The sequence below is a fragment of the Aspergillus aculeatus genome (assembly GCF_001890905.1).
Source record: "Aspergillus aculeatus ATCC 16872 unplaced genomic scaffold ASPACscaffold_9, whole genome shotgun sequence".
NCBI classification, from domain to species: domain Eukaryota; kingdom Fungi; phylum Ascomycota; class Eurotiomycetes; order Eurotiales; family Aspergillaceae; genus Aspergillus; species Aspergillus aculeatus.
The window spans coordinates 1,391,169-1,411,582 of record NW_017962984.1 but is presented as its reverse complement, the minus strand read 5'-3'; the positions used below and the strand labels follow the sequence as shown (position 1 = coordinate 1,411,582).

Below are 20,414 nucleotides of genomic sequence, written 5' to 3'. Positions count from 1 at the left end.
CACGTGCTGATAAGATAAGTCACTCCGTCGCCCGCCCTCGGGGCTCCATCTTCCAACTGGCACAAGCGATGATGCTACAATGCTGATAGCAGCGCTACGATCATCAGTGTCGGCTTCCTGCTAATATGCAACGCTGATGAACTGTGCTATGTGATTGATTTACTTGCTTGTTGCTTTTCACCCCATCGCCGCAATCCGAAGCCTCAATCTTTATCATCCCCGATAAGGCCAGATCGTCGCATGCGACGCTCCGAGACTCGGGCCAACCTACCAAAAGTCATTTCTATAGAGCTCCATCAAGCCCAAGATGGCCCGCCAGAGTCGCATTCTCACTTCCCTACTGGTTCTGGCAGGTGCCAGCTCAACTGTAGGGGCTAGCAAAAAGTCGTTCAGTGTCCACGATGACCTCCTAGCCTTCCCTCAGGTCCGCTTCCTGACGCTCCTTCCTCGGCCCCGAACTCCCGAACCTGCCTACTAATTGTCCACATTCACATTATAGTTCCAAGTCCTTTTCCCCGACGAATACATCCTAGAACCCCAGGCTCGGGAGCTTCTTGAAGGCCACAGCAGTCTTTCCTCCTTCGAGAACTCACAAGAAGGAATCCCAAGGCAGAAACGCTCGCAGGTCTATCTTGGATTGAACAACCATGACCTGGACCAACAAGATGAATCTCCCGATAGCCTCGACACTGGAGATCATACCCTAGAAGAGATGATTCTCGGGGACCAGCGATACCTTTGCCAAATACCGCAGGTGCAGCTTGACGAGCGGGTCAATGGGACGGGGAACGACACAGCCGAAGCTGACGAGCAGAAGGAGCTGGCGCGGGCCACGGACCGTGGTCTGGAGCTACTGCGCGAGATGGAAGGAAAGTGCATGTACTATATCTCCGGGTGGTGGTCCTACTCGTTCTGCTACAAGGAGAAGGTCAAGCAATTTCACGCTCTCCCGTCGGGCAGCGGGGTGCCCAATTACCCACCCATGGAGGATCCCACGACGCAGTCGTTTGTTTTGGGCCGATTCCCACTGGGTGGTGGGGAAGGTGCCGAGGAAGAGGATGACTTCGCACATGAGGGAGAATCCACGCACAAGAAGGCGACCGCTAGTACCACTGATGTTGCGGAACTCCAAACTAAAGGCGGATCCCGCTACCTCGTCCAGCGCCTGGATGATGGCACGCGATGTGATCTGACGGGACGACGTCGCAAGATTGAGGTCCAGTTTCACTGTCATCCCCAGTCGACAGACCGTATCGGCTGGATCAAGGAAACAGCTACCTGCTCGTACTTGATGATCATCTACACGCCCCGGCTGTGCAACGATGCCGTGTTCCTTCCACCCCAACAGGATGAGGTTCACGAGATTGAGTGTCGGCAGATCCTCACGCCGGATCAGGTATCCGACTGGAAAGCGTTACGGGAGGCCCTCATCGCCCAGGAGCACGCCGAGGATGCCGGCCTAACGCAGGAGCCCTACCCAATTGTGGGTGACATCGAAGTTGGGGCGCAGAGGTTGGTCGGTTCGGAAGGCAAGAAGATCGAGAAAGGGCGAGTTGCGTCGGCGGGCGAAGAAAAGGTGGATGTCGTGGCCAAGCGTGAGAATGGACAAGTGTACCAAAGGACTCGCGAGGAGCTGCTGAAGTACGACATTGACCCGGACAAGTTGGAGGATCTGAAAAAAGGCGTGGACGAGATGGCGGAAGGCAAGGATTGGAAGCTAGAGTTGATCACAGTCAACGGCGAGCGCCACTTAAATGTCCTTCTGGAGGAGCCCGAGCAGGCGCAGGTGGAAGATGATCAAGGGCCCTCGGTACACGTGACCTCGTTTGGCCCCAGCGATGATCAGTATAAGCTAGACAAGCCAGGCAATGAGGGTGCAGACTCGAAGGCAGCAACCGCAGAGGGTGCTGCAGGAGAACCTTCCGAAGAGTCGGACGAGCCAGAGAAACGACCACCGTCGGAGTCCGATGCCTCCGAAACGGGGAGCGAAGAGGTTTTCAAAGACGAGTTGTGATTGTCCATCACATTTTGTGGTTCCAGTCTGATCAACAGACCTTTTCTGATCATTGTTTACTTGTTCGTTATGTTTTCGCCTCCCAGCAGCACCTACGTGTTAACTAATGCTGGTTGTACAGTTCTAGCCCTATATCCATAGCCTCTTGCATAGTTGACAGCACCGAATGAAGGATAAATTTATCTGCATGGCAACGAAACTCCCGATGCGATGTAACGAAGGTGTTACAATTAGCTTAAGCCGAGGCAAGCCTGAAAGGAGCCCAATTGTAAAGGAAGTTGATAAAATGTGGAGACGTCATGGAAAGAATTCTTCCAGACGAATGCCCAAACAGGCTGGGCGGCAGTCAGGGGTCGACGACGATGGCATCATTGGGCTTGTAGCACTGATATGGCACGGTTATTTTCCTTTGGAGGGGCATAGTCAGTGGTGATGTGCATGTTATACGCAATGTACTGATTTTTTGATTTTTTTTTGGGGTTATTATTGTTTTTCCCCCCTTTGGAATCCCTCACCTTTAATCCTGACGTCTTTTAAGGTTGTCGAACGTGGGAGCGAAAACGTGACCGGTTCCTGTTTGGGGCCTTGGGCCTCAGGCCTCCATGATGGAAAAGTGATTTTACGGAGTGAGTAACTACGTGAGTATCGCAACAACTAATTTAGTGCCAAGGCTAGCCTGGATCCCTCCACTCGGACCAGTTACGTACCTGTTCACCACCACCACCACCAACTGTCCGAATGCACCCTCCGTTAACTTGACCTCCACAGTCACCACCACTACCATTACAAACCTAAACTCTCTAATTCTACCTTCACCTTTCTCCTCTGCCTCCTTCCTCCCCTTCCTCTCTCTTAACCTTTCTCCATCTTCCACCTCTCACTTCTTTATCTTACTTCCCACCTGACGCTGCCCGCTGCGGCCGCAGCACACCCCCATTTCCCCCCCTCCCTCCTCCTCCCCCCTCCCCAGCCCCCTCCCCGGCTCCAACTAACCTTTCAACTTTGACGACAACCCACCATGGGTTTCCTCGGCGTCTACACGGTGATTTACGACTATGAACCCCAAGGGGCAGGAGAATTAGAGCTTCGCGAAGGCGATCTGCTCTGTATTCTAGAAAAAAGTGAGGAGGACAGTTGGTGGAAGGCCAAGAAGAAGGCCGATCGCGACGATGAGGATGAGCCCGAAGGTCTCGTTCCGAACAACTACGTCGAGGAGGTAAGCTCTCATTCCCTGGCTCGATAGTCCATGCCGATGATTCCGCCAATCCCGACCCGACCTACTTGGGTGTTCTCTCATCCGGCTATGCGAACGAACGATTCCCGATATCCGGGTGTTCTCGCCTTCAGGGGTAGAGCGGGTGCGGTGGAAGGCGCGACAACACACATTGTCCGGTATGAACCGTATCGATGGCTGACGCTCTCATTCCCGACTCACAGGCTCAACCTACGCACACAGCCAAGGCACTCTACGACTACACGCGCCAGACAGACGAAGAGGTCTCTTTCTCCGAAGATGCTGACTTGATTGTGTATGACACCTCCGATCCCGACTGGACGCTAGTGGGTGTCAATGGAGATTTCGGCTTCGCCCCCGCAAATTATATCGAGATCGTGGAAGATGCAGGCCACGCTGCTACCCCTTCGGCCCCATCGCATGTACCGGATGAATATGAACCGGAACCGGAATATGAACCTGAACCTGAACCCGCGCCTCCCACGCTTCCGCAGCGACCGGTTGCGACCGCGGATGAGGTGAACGAGGCTCGCGCCCCTTCGCCAATCGACACCGTGCAGAACCCTGCTGCTGCTGCCATTGCCAATATCATCCACCAGCAACACGCCTCCCCCGTCGAGTCTGAACCACCCCGCACTGTGCCTCCGCCACCTCAGCCGGCGCGTCCGACATATGAACCCGAGGAGGACTATCGCAGGGAACCCTCGCCGCCGCCCCCGGCTCTTCCGCAGCGTCCTCCATCAGAATTCATCTCATCGCCTGTACGCGTAGAGTCGCCCCGCGAGCCCGTTCAGCCCCGACATGTATCGCTCCGAAGCAATGATAGCGAGGGCCACGTGAAGGAATCTCCTCCCTACAACAGAGTGGGCCATCCTACTCCGCGTTCCCCGTCGGGTTACCACATTTATACTATCAACGAGATGGTCGAGGTCATGGGCAAGCGAAAGAAGATGCCCACGACTTTGGGTATCAATGTTGCAACGGGAACTATCTTCATTTCGCCAGAAGAAGATGGTGCAGTGCAGGAGTGGACAGCGGACAAGCTGACCCACTACTCTATCGAGGGCAAGCACGTCTTCGTGGATCTTATTCGCCCCAGCAAGAGTATTGATTTCCATGCTGGAGCCAAAGATACAGCTCGTGAGATTGTTTCCGCTCTCGGAGAGATTTCGGGTGCATACCGCGCCGAAGGACTCCGGGAGGTCATTGCCGCCGGCACCAGCGGAGGTCAGAAGAAGGGCCAGATTCTGTATGACTTCATGGCGCAGGGCGATGACGAGGTGACGGTGGCAGTGGGCGACGATGTCATTGTTCTCGATGACAGCAAGTCGGAAGAGTGGTGGATGGTGCGCCGTCTCAAGAACGGCAAGGAGGGTGTGGTTCCGAGTAGTTACATCGAGATTACAGGTACCGTCACCAGCCCGCCACCTGGGGGTGCTGAACCAGGCTTGTCCACAGTGGAGAAGAACCGCATGGAAGAAGCACGTCTCACAAAGGAGGCATCCCGGAAGTCGAAAACCGACTCGATGGCGGCGGATATGCGAAGTCCGGAGGTATGTTTCGTGCACGCCATGGCACCATTCTAAAGAACGAAAAGATGCTAATATCGCTCTAGCGCCAGAAACGTGACAGCAAATCTAGCCACAAATCGAGTAAGTTCTGCCTTTTCCGTACCAATGTGTCTACGATTGACTAAGTTGCGTAGAACCCGATCCTACGAAGGTTAGACAGTGGACCGACCGCACGAAGACTTTCACCGTTGAGGCCCAGTTCATCGGATTGATGGACGGTAAAATTCACTTGCACAAGCAGAATGGGATCAAGATCGCCGTGCCCATCATGAAGATGTCGGTAGAAGACCTGGAATATGTCGAAAAGCTGACTGGAGCCTCTCTGGACGAAGACAAGCCATTGTCTGACATTAAGCGCCGTTCTCAGCGCATCGAGCCCGAAAAGACTCGAAGCTCGCCTGACGGCAAGCAGAATGGTGCTTCTTTCCAGCAGTCCGACTACGATTGGTTCGACTTCTTCCTGAAGGCCGGTGTTGGCCCTCATCAATGTGAGCGGTATTCACAGAACTTCATCAAGGACTCTATGGATGAGGGAATCCTTCCGGATATCACCCCCGAAGTCCTGCGCACCCTTGGACTGAAGGAGGGCGATATCCTGCGGGTTATGCGCTACCTGGACAACATGTTTGGTCGGACAGGTGCCAAGTCTAAACTGCGTAACGTCAGCTTCGGAGGCGAGGAAGTCATCGACGAGGAAGGGGCTGGCGGCCTTTTCTCTGGTCCTGGGGGGATGCTGCGCAATAACACTCGGAAAGGCAGACCTGCACCTAATACGCCAGCAAGCGATGTGGTTGACCCGAAGGCCTTCGAGCAGAAGGATGGCTCGAAGCCTGCAGAGCGCAGTGACACTCCGCCTGCCTCTGCAACTGCGCCGGAACCACCAGTGCAAAAGGGCTTCGACGACGATGCCTGGGAAGTCAAGCAACCCAAGCAAGCTCCCACCACTGCTGCTCCCGCTGCGCCAGCGACTACGTCAAGCCCCCCTCCTGCGTCTACGCCGACTACGAGCCAACCTCCGGCTGCACAACCGCTTACAGGTGCAATGGCAGAGCTCTCCCTGCTTCAGGCTCCCCTTCAACCCACCCCCGCGCCTGCCCCCGCGCCTGCGCCTCAGTCGCCGCCCGCAGCGCCACCGGCCATTCAACCTCAACCCACCATTCAACCTCAGCATACGATCCAGCCTCAGCCTACCATCCAGCCTCAGCCCACTGCTGTGCCTGCACCCCAACTACAGCCGCAGGCGACGGGTGCGTCACCTAGTTTCTTCGCACAGCTCGGACAGCCACAGGCCGCTCAAGCCTTCAGTCCTCAGGTAACTGGGTTCCAGTCGGCTGCAAGACAGCGTCCGCAAGCGCCACAAACTCCACTGGGCGGCAATTCGTTGCTCCCCCCCCCGCCTCAACGACCTCTCTCAGCTCCTCAAAATTACCCTCAGCAGCCCAGTTCATTTGGGCCCCCTACACTGCAGCCTCAGCTAACTGGGGTTCCTCAATCGGGCCCGCAGATTGCCCCGCCGGGTCAAAGCTTGGCCGAGCTGAATCAACAACGGTTCCAGTCATCCCTGCAACAGCCTCAACCGACCGGATTCATGCCGCAAGCTCAACTCCAGAACGGGCTGATGCCGCAGCCAACCGGGTTCCAGCCGCAATCTCAATTTGGAATTCAGCAGCAGCAGCAGCAGCAGACTGGCTATCCTGGCTTGGCACCGCAACCGACCGGGTTTGGAGGTTTCCAGCCACAGCCGCAGCAGCCAATGCAGACAGGCATCAATTCGGTCCTGCCGCCGCCTTTGCAGCCTCAACCCACTGGCATGAACGGTTTCAGCAGTATGCCATACAGTGGACCAGCTCCGCCATTGCCACCTATCCCTCACCAGCCGACTGCTACACCACTGCAGCCCCAGAAGACTGGCCCCGCCCCTCCCATCCGATTTGGTGTGAAGCATGACGCCCCCAAGAAGTTGGCCCCACAGCCGACAGGCCTCCGAGCCAACCTTGCGCAAGCTAGTAAGTTCAGCCTTCAACAATGACCCCACACTTGCAGATTTCTGACCAGTACACTACTTCTTAGCACCTACCAATCCGTTCGGGTTCTGATCCGGATATGTACATACACTTTTCCTCTTGGCGGCATTCCTATACAACCACGCTGCTCTTTCTTGCTGGCGGGAATGGCATGCACATCGCGCATAGACGATGCCGCTTTTATCTAATTCCCTCTTTTCTGCGACTCCCAACGCTATTACGCGTATGGGACGTGGCTTGGTCCGTCAGATATATGCAATGAGTTCAGAAGCGATGTTTCGACTCTCGCCTCCCTCACGCCGCTTTCTTAGAATTCTCGTCTCGTACCCCGGTGCCGGACTCTATATGTAATTTTGGACGCTCGATGTCAGTCAGTTGTCTTTTAGAGGACAATTCTGTTTAATGTGTGAACAGTAGTTGCCCGCTCAAGAGATAGAGACTGATTGCTCGACCTACCAACCGCCTTTCTCTATATATGATTCTGGTTTTCTTTACTCTTCTCTCACCTGTTTTCATGATCGTGCTATTTGGCCCTGTCTTATGGTCTGTGTCTCTGCTTGTCTGATCGGAGGTGTTGCGTTCCCTATCCCATTTTCCTTTTCCTTTGACTTGATATTGTCTTCGCAAATGTGGTTTGCTGTCTTCCGCGAAAGTCTGATTCGTGGCTACCCCCTCTGGGCACCTTATCCTGGTTTCTCCCTTGCCACGCTACCATCTTTGCCATTCATGTACGGTACATATAGGTTGTGGTCCGACAGAATATGGAATATTGTTCATTTACCAACGACTTGAAAGATGATTAATCTTTTGTATGGTACGGTGGGCGGCATATCTCCGTCCAGTCGGTGGCGAATGCCTAAATCAACCTGGTTGATCTGCCGTGCGGCGTTCGTATAAATAAACAACACTGTCACCACTTAGGTTTTCGTAGCTTTCGTTCATACATGGACTTTTCAAAGAATGGTTCTGCTTTCGGTGAGGGATACTATATACGTCAGATACCATGGCTCTGCTACTTGAATTGCCCCACAATCATATCATCCAAAGGTTCACATCAGTTTGCAAAGCTATGTGAGCCCATAAATAAAGATCTAATGGAGGGTCTGAAACTGCATCCTATCCGAGAACATCGAGCAATTTGGAGAGTCATGTTTCGATTTAAGACATTTCGAGACCGAATTTAATTCTGATAGTGGAGACACCTGCGGCTGCACCCGAGTCCCTGACGACAATATCCAAATGACTTGAATTTATTATCCGTAGCAACTACAACTGAGCTGCTTGACTTGCCCTAACAAACCCCATTTAACTTTGGGCTCCATCCGGTTTTTCGAGAAGGTTGTTGGTCAACAAACCAATTCTTGTTCTCTGAATTTCCGTTCTTGTAAAGTGTCGTTGTCATTCGTTTCTAGTGCCTTGCGACTGTATCTCACTTTATATATTCCTTCTTCAACCACGCCCGTCCACTCCATTCCTGTCCGATTGCTAGCAATCTCAAGATCGACAACGACAACAACAACAACAACAGAAGAAAAGTAAAATGCGCTACACGACGTACACCACCACTGCCGCCCTCGCCCTCGGCAGCACCGCCGCCTACAGCCCCGACTCATGGACCTTCGGATACGGCTTCTACATGGGCCCCCCCTGCCTTCTCAGTATTGTTGAGATAAGGCGAGAAGTGTAAGTGGAGCGACGCTGATATGAAGTGTGGTTTGTCTGGAACGTAGGGGCTGTTCGGCTGGTGCGGAGGAGTGGTGCGTGGCTGCTAGTACGTATACTTCGGGTGAGTGTCCCTGGCCCCTTTCTCCATTGTCTCTGCAGAATCCCAGGGAGTAGATGCTAAGTGAAACCCATGCTAGCCGGCCAAGTTGCGCAGCCGTACGTCCCCGTGGCGAAGGGTGCGCCGGTGGATTTCGAGAGTCAGTTGATACACCCTTGTCCCTCTTTCCCCCCTCCCCCCTCTCTCCAACCCTTTTCCATCTATACGTTTGGGCCTGCGTCGGCGAGAGCAACGAAACAACTTCGAACTGACTATCACCACCCTCCACCATTGGAGCTCACCCAAGAGAAACAGTCACCGTCCAACCCACCCAGAACCAGAACCAGAACCAGAACCAGAACCTAGTCCACCAATCCGTCCGCGTCGACGGCATCCTCGTCTCCCAGCAGACCGACCCCCTCTCCAACCCCCTGCAGTACCTCTACTCCGCCGACGAATGCTACACCGGCTCCGGCACCTGCGGCTCGTTGCCGGGTTATAGTGCGTCCCCTTGCCTGCTCTTGCCTTGTTCTCCGCTGCCTATTTCACTCTCTTCTTTCCTTTCTTCTATACTCCAGGGGGGGAAAAGATACTTGGGGTTTCTTCATATCTAGCTGATGATCTCCCGCACTAGGCTGGATCAACATCACCATCGTCCTCAGCGAGGCAGATCCGCAGTTCGGGCAGACGTTGTCTTTGGTTGGCTCGACGAGTAGTCCTCGGGGCCTCTTGACGGCGGATGGGGGCAGCACGTGGCATGCGGAGGCGGTGGTGATTCCCGTGGATGATTTGACGGCTAAGCATTAGGGGGGTTTCTTTCTTTCTTCTGTGGGTTATGTTGTGGGGTCAGGGGGTCAGGGGGGTTGATTGGGGGGTGTGGTGGGGGATGATAGAAGGATTTGTGTAGGGGTGAATGCGGGGATTGGGCTTTGTTGGGGGATTTGTATACAATATCTACAATTTGCTATATAGAGTGGAAGACTGGGTGGAGGCGTTTGTGTCGTTCTCAGATATCTTGTCTTGTGATTTCTACCCCCTAAAGGCTCGCAGGGTTGGCTGTTGCTGTCGGGATTAGATTCTATGGAGCCAGCATCAGGGCTCCAATGGACCTACATCCGAGCCTGAGGCTGTTTTAACATCACATGATCTTCCCAATGGGACAGGCCGGTGCCACTATGTAAATGCATGGACTCGCTATCTGCATGAAGGTAGGTATGTACAGACAGAAGTAAAAATAAAGAGGATATACATGGAATCGACCCCAAGCTAACCATCTGAACGCCAGGTTCGAGATCCAAAAACGCCAGAAGATGGGAGTCGGGCGTGCTATGTTCATGAAGATGTCGTAAATAACCTGTCCCAATAGACAGGTAGTAAAAGTGCTAGCGAACGTGTACATTCATTAAGGTGTACACCGAGAGAGATAACGTCCCCAAATCTAAGCGTCTTCCCAGAGACCAAACACGGGAAGATCCTCAGCCATATACAGAAGGCCATTGTCCGGCATAATCACATCAGACAGCGGCGTATGGCCACCCGGGACCTCAGAAGGTAAAGCGCCAGACGGGATGGTCCCGCCGGGGGAACAGCCGATGGGGATTCCCGTCGTGGTGAGCGTCGAGACGGCCGTATCGTATGCAAGAGGAGGTGCACCCTGGGTGCCATACAGGGTCTCCCAAATGTCGTTGTCCACTTGGCCTGGAGCCGCGGTGGTGGCAGTAGTCATGCTGGAGGGATGAGGTAGTGTTGGTCCCCCGGCCACTTTCTCAGGAGAGAGCGGGGACAAGACGGCTGCTGGATCGCCGCGTCGGCTTGACGGAGTATTGGCATCTGCTGCGGCCGAGGGCTCATCCGAAGTGCCGACCTGACCGAAAAGCTGGTCCACCTGACGACTACGGCGCTCCATCCACTGACGATTTCGTCGACGGACATACTCGGCCACCGCCGCGCGGAGATACTTGATGATCTGGTAGAAGCGACATGCATGAGGATCATGCGGCACGAACAAGCCAAGAAATCGCTCGGCCTTTTCCATTCCCTCCTCCAGCGGGAGTAGGTTGTCGTAGTCTGCAAAGAATGCTGCGCCTAGCACCACAGCTGAGTTGAAGACGGAGTTGATCAGGAAGGGCAACCGGCGAGGGAGATTGCTGTAACGAGCAAGACCATCCACAATGTTGAGACCTCGTAAGGCTGAGTAGACGCATGCATCGGCAAAGAGCGCGATCCGAGAATTGGTGGTCCTGGTGTCGCCGGAGCTTGTAGAATCAGATTTACTTCGCACATACTGCGAGACCCGGAAAACAAGAAACGGACGAGTCAGAAGAATGATCGACCAGTAGTACGACCCGAATACATGCGCTGCGGCTAAGGTTTCTTCTAGATTCTTTGATTCTAGCCGTTCTGTCTGCACCTGCAGAAACATAGGCAGGTTACGGACCCAGGTTCGATGTTGGTTCGAGATAGCATCAGCCACAGTGAGCGATACTACCTGCCGCATATAGACTTCGGTCAAAATCCGTTCGAAGATGCGGCACAAAGAAACGACGGTCATAGATAATTGTTCTTCGGGTTCGAGACGGTGTTGATCTGCCGGAAGACCATCTTCGCGAAGGTCATAATCGAAGTCCAAGGTAGCCGGCGGCCGTCCTAATGAGGCACTGAGGTAAAGGTCCATCATGCGAAGACTCTTCCAGACGCGCTCGCGGGCCCGTCGCTCTCGAGTGCAGAACAGCGAATTGGCATCTTTCCTATGGATGCCAACCGCATATGCCGCCCGGAGCGCGATACCAAGGTTCATGAAGGCGCCATTGCGCCGACACGCACCTAGCATGTACATGGATATCAAGACATAGGATTGGATAGTGTAGATGCTGGGGGTTTCGGTGAATGCAGAGAACGCTAATTGACGTCCACTGATGAAGTATTGTTCTGCCAGGTTCTGGTTGGTGTCTGACACCTGTGCGCCAATCGCGAGCACCAGATAGAAGATCGAGCTGACCGTGTCTTCGTCACCAGTGGGGTTTCCCACCCAGTTGGCAAGGCGCGGGTGAAATTCGTTGAGATCAAAAAGGTCTAGCAGTGGGCTGGTAGCAAGGACGTATTGACGCGCCAACCGCTGGGCCTCCTCGTTGCTGGGAGGCGCGATCAGGGGCCCTGTCTGTGTCGAAGAACTATTTTGGAAAGCCTCCAGCATTGAATGTCGCGAGTTATCTTCCGTGAAATCACAGCGGCCGATCGACGAGGAGACGATGCGACGGACGCTCTGCAAGAAGGATAAGCTTGCGGAATCACCAATGTACATGAACTTTCCCTGTCCATCACGCAAGAGCCTAGCCACCTTTGGCACCGGCGCTGTGCCATCCTTATCATCCGCCGCCTGTTGTTCCAATGTTGCACTACGGTCTTCGAGCGAGTTCAGAAGTCGGTCCATGGCCGTCTGCCGCTGCGGGGTTGGGACGAGGTGTTCGCTGAGAAGCATGGTCTCTTTCGGGGTGTTGCTTGGCTTGAGCAAGCGGGCGGGCTTGTCGGAGAAATGACATTCGGACTCTTTGCGGCGTTGGACGCAGATTGTACATGGCTGCTCTCCGTTGCATTTCTGCTTCCGTCGCTTGCAACTATCGCAAGCTCTCCTGCACCGGAGTCGAGCACCGGGAGCCGTGCTTGCCCGCGGCATAATGAAGCATGTATTCAGAGAAGCTTGTATCGAGCCGTCGAAGGCGCGAGATGGCGCTAAAGAAAGGATGCAAGGCAGGTAGGCAGGCAGGTAGAAAAAAAGGTGAGGATCCCTTTAGGCTCTAAGCGTAAGCAGCAGGCTAGCTAATTAGATCGGCTAGCGATGGGCTTAAGCTGGAAACCCAAACTAATTAGTCAATAGTGGCGTGCAACATCTCCTGTTCGCTAGCTCGGGCAATCTGCAATGGACGGGGAGTTCTGAGCCAGTGAGACGCGCGAAAGCTTGCTGGGAAGCGAGATCGACACCACCGGCAGCATTGCCTTTTTGCTTTCCCCGAATTGCGGTGGAAAGTTGGGGTTCGGCGGAGGAGCATTGAACCAGACGGAGAGAAGAGGGGGGAAAATGGATAGTTAATGCCCAGTGGATTATGGATCTTTCCGTGCATGACTCAGCTGCACGATGCGAACTTGGCTGCATCGGGTAATGACGTGCGCTCCCCCCGATCAACGTCTCCTTTACCTCCGAGCTGGAAATGTCCCACTAATGGAGATGTTCAAGTACAATTTGCAAGAGGACAATGATCACCAGATGCACGTACATTAGTTCAATCTGACTACTACTATGTATATACCCTAATCGGCCATGCCACCAACCTCACATTACACCCATTACTCAGGTCGGAAAGAGACAATCTTTCCCCAAGTGTCGGCCGTGCCCCAAATCCCATGGCGCAAACACGATAACTGCACAATCTGACTGTGGTCGACAAACAAGTTGACATCAATGCCGAACTCCCGGATGTACCAGTTGAAGACCTTCGGGTCTGCTGCCTCGAACATGACGCCTTCCGAGGGAAGCTCTTTCATGATCTTCGATACCACATCGGTCCGCCACGATTCCACATTCTCGGTGATGCCCTCCGACTCGATCATCAAGCGCTCGACGCCTGCGTCGAGGAATTTCCGGCCCAGGTTCACCAACTTCGACGGATCAGACGTGCCTATAGCTTCCAGCCCTGCCGCGGGGGTGTCGCCGCCGGCACCGAATTGAATCCCTAACTCGGGCTTCGCTTTCAACTTGTAGGAGTGGACCTTGTCTACAAGGCGGAGCCAGTCGTCTTCGGGGATGGATAGAAATCCCGATGAGAGCTCGACGACATCGAACCTAAAGTAGAGAGCATGGATTAGATGTTTTGCAGAGACGAGGTAGCCGGGCTTGTTTAGATGGAAGTATACGCACCCAAGGTCCTTGCACTTGCGAAGGTACTTATCCAACACGGCATTTGCATCGGGATGAGTGAGTAGGTGCTCAGCCCAACCGCCCTAAGGGGTGTTTAGCTAGCATCCAGGAAGACAACAGTATCATCTATCCCGGCTTACTGTGGAGACATAGACTCCGTGGTCGTGAGCGAGATCGATTAACTCCCTCAAAGGCTTTTCTGGGAAAAGAGAGAATGACCCTATGTGACTGGCTTAGCCTCTATCGTCCCGGAGCAAGCTGAATAGCTGGAGCTGATTACCTCCTGCAAACTTCAAGCCGTCCACATGGGTTCCCATGCTTTTGGTGGTAGTTGTCAGCAGCAAAATATCTCCAATGCCTACACGGTCGAGCGGCTCACGTCTCCAGCACATCTGCTAGGTATCGTTTCCCCATGGCCTGTACTTCTAATCAGCTCCTTATGGGTCCTTTGAAGCACACAGCACTCCACATATGCTAAGGATTACGGCTTGGTGACCGGCATACAGTATAGTATGGGCCCCTGATTTCGGTGACACCCTTGGTCCTCGGTTTGGGTGGTCGGGGGTTTGACCGTGCAAACCCGAATCCATTCTTCTTATCCTGGAGCAGCGTGATCTCTTTCTTTGCCGATGTGGATGAAGAAGAACATCTTGTGGGCAGTACCGGCACCCAGGCTGAGGCGCTGGGGAGCTGTCGCAACGCAAAATTGATATTACTTCGCAAAGTGGAGGCAGGAGCGACGCGAGGGAGCGGTGTAAACATATTGAGGGTGAGTACTGATTATACAGAAAGACTAAAGCTATGTGCTGCGAGACAAGAGAGTAGGGAAGTGGATTCCTCAAGAATCAATTGCGTTGTGGTCAATACTGTACGGGCTTTCGGTTGCATTGAAGATTGACGTAAACAAGATCTCATCCTCCTCCTTGGTGAGAGGCATGGCGTGATTGGCTCGAGACATGTCAATCAATTGTATGGGGGCTTTTCTACCCAGCAAACACTGATCCAAGAGTTTTGGGATCTTTTAGTCTAGATTGGGAGAACGCAAATCCTCGGACAAGGAGCACAGTGTAACGAAAGTGGGGAGTGATTTAACAATAGCAGCTAACGCTAGCATGACGTCATCAATAGGAGACAATTCCTCGGCCAATTTCCTGGCCTGGAGGAAAGATGCTCCTTTTGATACTTCACATATCATCAAATGATAAGTACCAAACTTAATGAAGCTACCTCAAATCACAACAAGTACTTCTCACGAGGAACAAGCTTGTCTCTCCTGCTGCTATGCTGTACTTGGCAGGCACCCTGGATCATCACGGCGGGTCAATCCCTTAGTTTGGGAGTCTCCATTAGTCAGTAAGGACCGACCGAAGGGTCTTCGACGGATTCGGATCTAGGCCGCGGCGCTGAACCTAGGTGGTGAGCCGGTTTTGGCAATAAAACCAGTTGGAATCATGGATCTGATTCACTGCACCGTTCTCAGGATGGAACCACTTAGGGATACCCGCTGACTGAGCTTCACTTGCACGGAGTTCGGTGTCAGCGGAAACTGGGAGCGGACGAGCTGAGTTCCGGTGCCGACACTGGACATTATTAATGCACACAAAGCCTTATGACGGATCAATTTACATTGACGGAGGTTCAGATGGGGGGGGGAGGGCAGGACCTTCGGGGATTCGCCAATTCGGAGGTATTGGCGGCTTGACTTGGGCGGGCGCTCGGAAGCGGACCAAGTGGCTCCAGCCGTGGCCGATGCGAAAACTCATGCTAGGCGCTAAGCACGGGGGGGGGGTTTTCTTCTCTCGTACGTAAAGTACTTGGTTCGATGTGTAACCGCAGTACGTGGACCGCTTCAGGCGAGCTACAGTAATTGAGCTCATAATCTATACTGGTAATATGAGAATGCCGACTCAGTTGTTGAGCAAATCTGATGTACTGAGCAATGTTGACTTGGGCGGACATGAGTATGTACAGTAAGTAGGGAGAGTGCGTACTGTACTGTGTAAGTTACCAGTCAGTACACTGTTGGGCAAGACAAGGCTGGACAAGGCTGAACAATCCGGGGAGGTGATGTTCACTGATCGACGCATAGGCCTCTCTGTGCGACTGGGTCGAGTTTCGTACACGCCTGCAACCTCACATATGTACAATACTACTACTATACGAGATACATATATGTACGGGCATGCAATGCTATGACGAGGATTGAGGAGGATAACAAATCAATAATCAGCACCGACCGGCTTATCGATTCTGGGATAACCCAGCTGTGAGTAATCAGAATTTGAAGGGAGACCCTCCACCTCGTGACCATGTGACGTCTTACCTGGTTTGGGACAAGAAAGCAGCTGCTGGTGCTGCAAGATCCCGTTCCACTCCCGTTCCACCAACCATTGGTTGTTTCCCTTGTTTTCTTCGGATTGATAGTGGGGCGGCCAGCTTCCGCTCTGTGATATTACTAGTCAATACCAAGTACGTACCTACTCGTACTTCTCCTACAGGGAGGTACTTAGGGCTGACCATTCATTCACAACATACTCAGTTGAAGATTCGTTCACCGCTGAACTACTCGAGGTGTGTTGGCCATTATTGTCATGGATGGATCATACCGTCACTTTCCCAGCGTAGTCGTGATCATATTTCGAGTAGTTCTTAATAGTTCTTCATAGCAAGCTCGAGAGTCATGAGCCCGGACAGTAAGAGATATGACTTGTACTTTTGCTGGCCATAGAAGGTGAAATCTATCACAATCTCTTCACTTGAACCAGGACGAGCCAGTCATGTACAAGTACTACCATGCCAAGGTAGACTAGGGTCTGGAAAGCCGATGTCTCAAAAAAAAGAAAAAAATAAACACCCGGCTTCCGGTAGCTCCGATAACTCCAAACCACTAATCTTTAGCGGTCGCCTGCTTTCCTTGGTTGCCCTTCCCTGGCCTCAGCATGTGTTAATTGTCACGACATATGCATAGAATAGCTACCGGTCAGGCAGGCCTCCCTTCTATCTGCTTGGGTGAGCAGTTCTTGTTATTGAGCTTCTTCCACCTCGCATGGTTCCTCTTCTCCTCCCCCCACTCACCCCCCACTTGACTGGGTCCAAGTACCGTACTATCTCGCCAAGTTCAAAGCTCTTTTTCTTACCTTTTGACTTTCTTATACTAAAAACCTAAGATACTTAAAGCATGGACTTGCCCTGAACCAAGAGGAAGTGGGCAGAATACGTAAGTGGAGGTTAGGTACCTACATGAAATCCCCTCCCGTACATACTGTGCATACATACATAATCAGCGACTCAACCAGCAGGTAGCGTACCATCTTTCCCAGTTTCCTTTTCCCATCCCTCTCATCTTACATCTCACCTCGCTTCGAATCAGCTTTCCTCCCTCGATATCTGTACCTATAATGCTAGCACCCTCTTTCGCATCTTAACTTCTTCTTTTCTCTCAGTCGCTTATTCTATCACAGCCGCTCATCCTCTTCGAACCACGACGCTCCCTTCCTTTCTCCATCCGCCTCGCCTAGATCCTTAGTCTTATTCCTCCCTTGGTCCTGGATCATTCTTCTGCCACTAGCCAGACCAGCGGATTCCTTTTCCGCCCTCATTCATCATGGGCGTAGGGGCCATTCTAGAACCTCTGACCGTCATCGTCCTCCTCTTCGGAGGCACCTGGATCAACCGAAGTACAGGGTCATTTCCTCCCCGGAGACCTCGTCGCACTTCCAATGTCGTGTCGCGTGATTCCTCTCCTGGCGCAATCGAGTCTGGCGTCTCTACCCCAACTGTCAAAGATACTCTACTGAACCGCCGTTCTTCATCGTCTTCGTCGCTCCCGCAGCTCGGTCAGACTGGTTGGCGCAAGAGACAAATCGGGTTCTTCAACTCGACCTTTGAAGTCACGTCTCCAGACACCACTGTTTTTCATGATCGCTTCCTCAGTCGCTTGCTCCGCAAGTTTCCCTTTCTCGTCGAGTGCTGGTACTGGGCGCTTGTGTACTGGGTATGATTGAACCTGCATTCCCGCTCGCAACTCAGGCCGGAAGACTAACCTACTGGATACAGACATATCAACTAGGTCGCGCATTCACTGCTGTCACTCTTAAAGATGATACGGTCGATGTGGCGCGCAAACATGCACTTCGGTTGATACAGATCGAGGAGGCACTGGGTTTGTTTTGGGAGGTTTCAATCCAAAAATACTTTCTTCGCCATCCCACTCTCATGACCTGGACCAACTGGATCTATTCGTTCATTCACATTCCTGGAACAATCGCCTTTCTCGTCTGGCTGTACTATTTCACCATCACAAGGAACAGATCCGATGAGTCGCAACCAGGAAAACCGCGCGGGCTAGTGAGCGGCTCACCCGCGGGGTCTCATCTTTATCAGGCTCGGCGTCGAACTCTTGCCGTGTGCAATCTGCTTGCCTTTGTGGTTTTCACTCTGTGGCCCTGTATGCCGCCTCGTCTGCTGAGCGATAAAGATGCGAAGGGGCCCGACGCAGCCTTGGGCCGTAGCTACGGGTTTGTTGATACTGTGCACGGAGTCAACGGCGCGGGCAGCGTCTGGACCGAGAATCGCTTCTGCAATCAGTATGGTAAGTCTTGTGGTCTTGAAGACCAGCTAGGCGTCCCGGGCTATTTCTGAACAATGTCACTGACTGTGTGCTAGCCGCCATGCCGTCGTTGCACTTTGGCTACTCCCTCATGATTGGTCTCACCATCATGACCATCCCGCTGCCGCCACATCAGCGTCGCCGCACCCGCGTGGCCATTGGCCCTTTGAAGCTGCAGCTTCCTTCGTGGCGTCGGCTGGGCTGCCTCGCTCTGGGCTTTGCCTATCCTTTTGTGATCCTGGCCGCTATCGTCGCCACCGCGAACCACTTCATCTTGGACGCGATTGCCGGTGCAACGGTATGCGCTCTCGGATGGAGATTCAATGGCATCCTCTTGAATCTGCTACCCCTGGAAGATTACTTTCTGTGGGTGGTTCGTATTCACAAGCCAGCATCGAACACCACGGACGGACTCGAAGACGCAGTCGGCTGGGTCGACGATGGCATTTCCGAACACACCTCTCTCCCTTAATGCAGCGACAGTCGGGAGGTGATCCCCTTCTGCCTACTTTGCCTGTCCTAGAGCTTGATGATACCCTTGCATATGCAACATTAATGTCTATGAACACACTCCGAACCATGACCTCGATGACTCCCTGCTAATATGCTTTCTCGATTTATTATTTGGCCGTATCATTACGTCCATCATGTCATTGCAATTGACGCAGTCCTTACAGCGTATATACAAGCATCCTTAGGAAATAATCCAAGTATGAATACCTGATGGTTTTCTTTTTCTTTCTGTGTCATTGTACGAGTTTAGACCTTAAATGAGCATGATTGGCGGTAGTCAAGTGGTTCCGCGCATATGAGTCGAATGGGATCTCGAATTACGCAGAGTTGATCATATCTCCAGCGCCCGTAACGTGTGCTATCGAGGAAGGACTGGTGGGGTTGATACCACAGTAGGTATCTTTCGGGCTTACCTGGAGAAGTATGTAAGGTTAGGCGGGACAGGATAATCTTTCAACTCAGTGAAAGCTCCCGAATTCAAAGTGGAAGATCGCAAGTTAGTGGTGAATTAGCGAACTGAGGTGGTATTCAAAAAGGAGGAGGAGGAGGGAAAGTGTGAATGAACAGTGCATGTGTACTTCGTATGGTCTGGGGAGGGCGATGATTTCTCCATTCTTGACCATCATGGATTACTACTACTAAACTACTAAACCCCTACTTACTGTACTCTTCTTCTACCCTTTCTCGCATTCACACCCAACCCCATCACTCCTTTTCTCCCTGTTGATTGTTGAATTAAATTCCCCTTCAATCATCTCGGTAGATAGAGATAAGACTTTTTGGTCTTTGTTACATGAGCAGTGGTGGGTTTCCCTGCTCTTTACCTTGCAAAGCAGATCCTTGCGACCGCGGGGTTTCTTGGTGTTGCTCGACGTCCTCTTCGCGTTCAGTCGCTCTTGGCTTGACGAGGGTGCCACCAGGTCAGTCCGCAACCTCCCTATCACTCCTGCATCACCTTCTAAACTCTTCAACCAGATTTCCTCACTGCACTGTCACTTGCACCCGAGTCTTTGGGTCTACCAAGGGAGGCAGAAATCTACAAGTTTGGTCAGATTGGGGAGGGACTCCCCAACCGTCACCAACAGCGATTCCGTCTATATCCGGTCGCATCGCCTATTGAACTCTAGCAGAAGGACCACCACCATCTAATCTGAACACGATCGTATCCGCGTGTTGTTGTCATTGTCGTTGCTGTGTTGAAGGTGGTAGTGCAGCAGCAACTGCGGTCTACAGGCAGCTGGCAGATCGTCTCGTGCCGCTGGTGGTGTGCGTGTGTGCTCGCGTCACAGTCGTGAACCGGCAGAATTCCCCTGACACAATCATCGTCTCTCGACCTCTGATTACCATCTTGTCTGAAACGCGACAGCTTCATCTAAACCTATCTATCTTTCAAAAGCCGTGTTGTGGCCTCGGGTGCCGTGACCTCGGGAAGAATCAGTGACTAGCACTCGACTACTCCACTACAAGCACAGCGTTTCCAGCAGCTTATCCAGAGAAAGCTTTACGAATCAGAAAGAGTCTATCTGATTGAAATCCGAACCTGAGCGACCGACTGTTGTGGTTGATCTCAAGTCTTGAGAAGGTTGTGGCTGTTGAAGTGTTTGCGTCATTTGCGGTCTGGCAGTGTGTCGCTTTCCCTTCCCCCAAGAAGTGCAACGCGTTGTTCGACTTCCCGCCTCCCGGCGTCGCGACCTTCTCCACCACTTCTCTCTCTCTCCCTCTCACTCACTCACCTCACTCTTCCCCTCCCCCAACCAAATCCCACTTCAACCTCC

At 52.8% G+C, this 20,414-nt stretch overlaps 7 protein-coding genes across 7 annotated transcripts; 4 read left to right on the top strand and 3 right to left on the bottom strand.

Moving 5' to 3' along the window:
* The first annotated feature begins 46 nt into the window (after positions 1–46).
* ASPACDRAFT_120979 (PRKCSH domain-containing protein) lies at positions 47–2,494 on the top strand. Its single transcript, XM_020196393.1, has 3 exons — positions 47–424; positions 500–2,076; positions 2,136–2,494. Exons 1-2 carry the CDS (start codon positions 308–310, stop codon positions 2,012–2,014), a joined length of 1,632 nt encoding a protein of 543 aa, XP_020055840.1. The 5' UTR covers positions 47–307; the 3' UTR covers positions 2,015–2,076; positions 2,136–2,494.
* Positions 2,495–3,032: 538 nt separating this feature from the next.
* ASPACDRAFT_10701 (cytoskeletal protein-binding protein SLA1) lies at positions 3,033–6,915 on the top strand (the record flags this gene model as incomplete). Its single annotated transcript, XM_020195305.2, has 6 exons — positions 3,033–3,230; positions 3,452–3,748; positions 3,809–4,801; positions 4,864–4,900; positions 4,954–6,825; positions 6,890–6,915. The coding sequence occupies 6 exons, from the start codon at positions 3,033–3,035 to the stop codon at positions 6,913–6,915; spliced, it is 3,423 nt and encodes a 1,140-aa protein (XP_020055839.1).
* Positions 6,916–8,331: 1,416 nt separating this feature from the next.
* On the top strand, positions 8,332–9,454 carry ASPACDRAFT_1889059 (uncharacterized protein). The gene is made up of 5 exons (XM_020198506.1): positions 8,332–8,526; positions 8,574–8,614; positions 8,706–8,765; positions 8,921–9,106; positions 9,240–9,454. Exons 1-5 carry the CDS (start codon positions 8,384–8,386, stop codon positions 9,410–9,412), a joined length of 603 nt encoding a protein of 200 aa, XP_020055838.1. The 5' UTR covers positions 8,332–8,383; the 3' UTR covers positions 9,413–9,454.
* A 323-nt stretch (positions 9,455–9,777) lies between these two features.
* Positions 9,778–12,599, bottom strand: ASPACDRAFT_79388 (putative C6 transcription factor). Its single transcript, XM_020205395.1, has one exon. The coding sequence runs from the start codon at positions 12,276–12,278 to the stop codon at positions 10,044–10,046; it is 2,235 nt and encodes a 744-aa protein (XP_020055837.1). The 5' UTR covers positions 12,279–12,599; the 3' UTR covers positions 9,778–10,043.
* Positions 12,600–12,916: 317 nt separating this feature from the next.
* ASPACDRAFT_79387 (phosphosulfolactate synthase) lies at positions 12,917–14,275 on the bottom strand. Its single transcript, XM_020205394.1, has 4 exons — positions 13,798–14,275; positions 13,658–13,737; positions 13,518–13,600; positions 12,917–13,442 (listed from the first exon to the last, which is right to left on the bottom strand). Exons 1-4 carry the CDS (start codon positions 13,832–13,834, stop codon positions 12,947–12,949), a joined length of 696 nt encoding a protein of 231 aa, XP_020055836.1. The 5' UTR covers positions 13,835–14,275; the 3' UTR covers positions 12,917–12,946.
* ASPACDRAFT_120974 (uncharacterized protein) lies at positions 13,657–14,565 on the bottom strand. Its single transcript, XM_020196392.1, has one exon. It carries the CDS (start codon positions 14,277–14,279, stop codon positions 13,992–13,994), a length of 288 nt encoding a protein of 95 aa, XP_020055835.1. The 5' UTR covers positions 14,280–14,565; the 3' UTR covers positions 13,657–13,991.
* Positions 14,566–16,727: 2,162 nt separating this feature from the next.
* Positions 16,728–18,841, top strand: ASPACDRAFT_79385 (phosphatase PAP2 family protein). Its single transcript, XM_020205393.1, has 4 exons — positions 16,728–16,816; positions 16,979–17,511; positions 17,574–18,108; positions 18,183–18,841. The coding sequence occupies exons 2-4, from the start codon at positions 17,122–17,124 to the stop codon at positions 18,596–18,598; spliced, it is 1,341 nt and encodes a 446-aa protein (XP_020055834.1). The 5' UTR covers positions 16,728–16,816; positions 16,979–17,121; the 3' UTR covers positions 18,599–18,841.
* Positions 18,842–20,414: the final 1,573 nt, after the last annotated feature.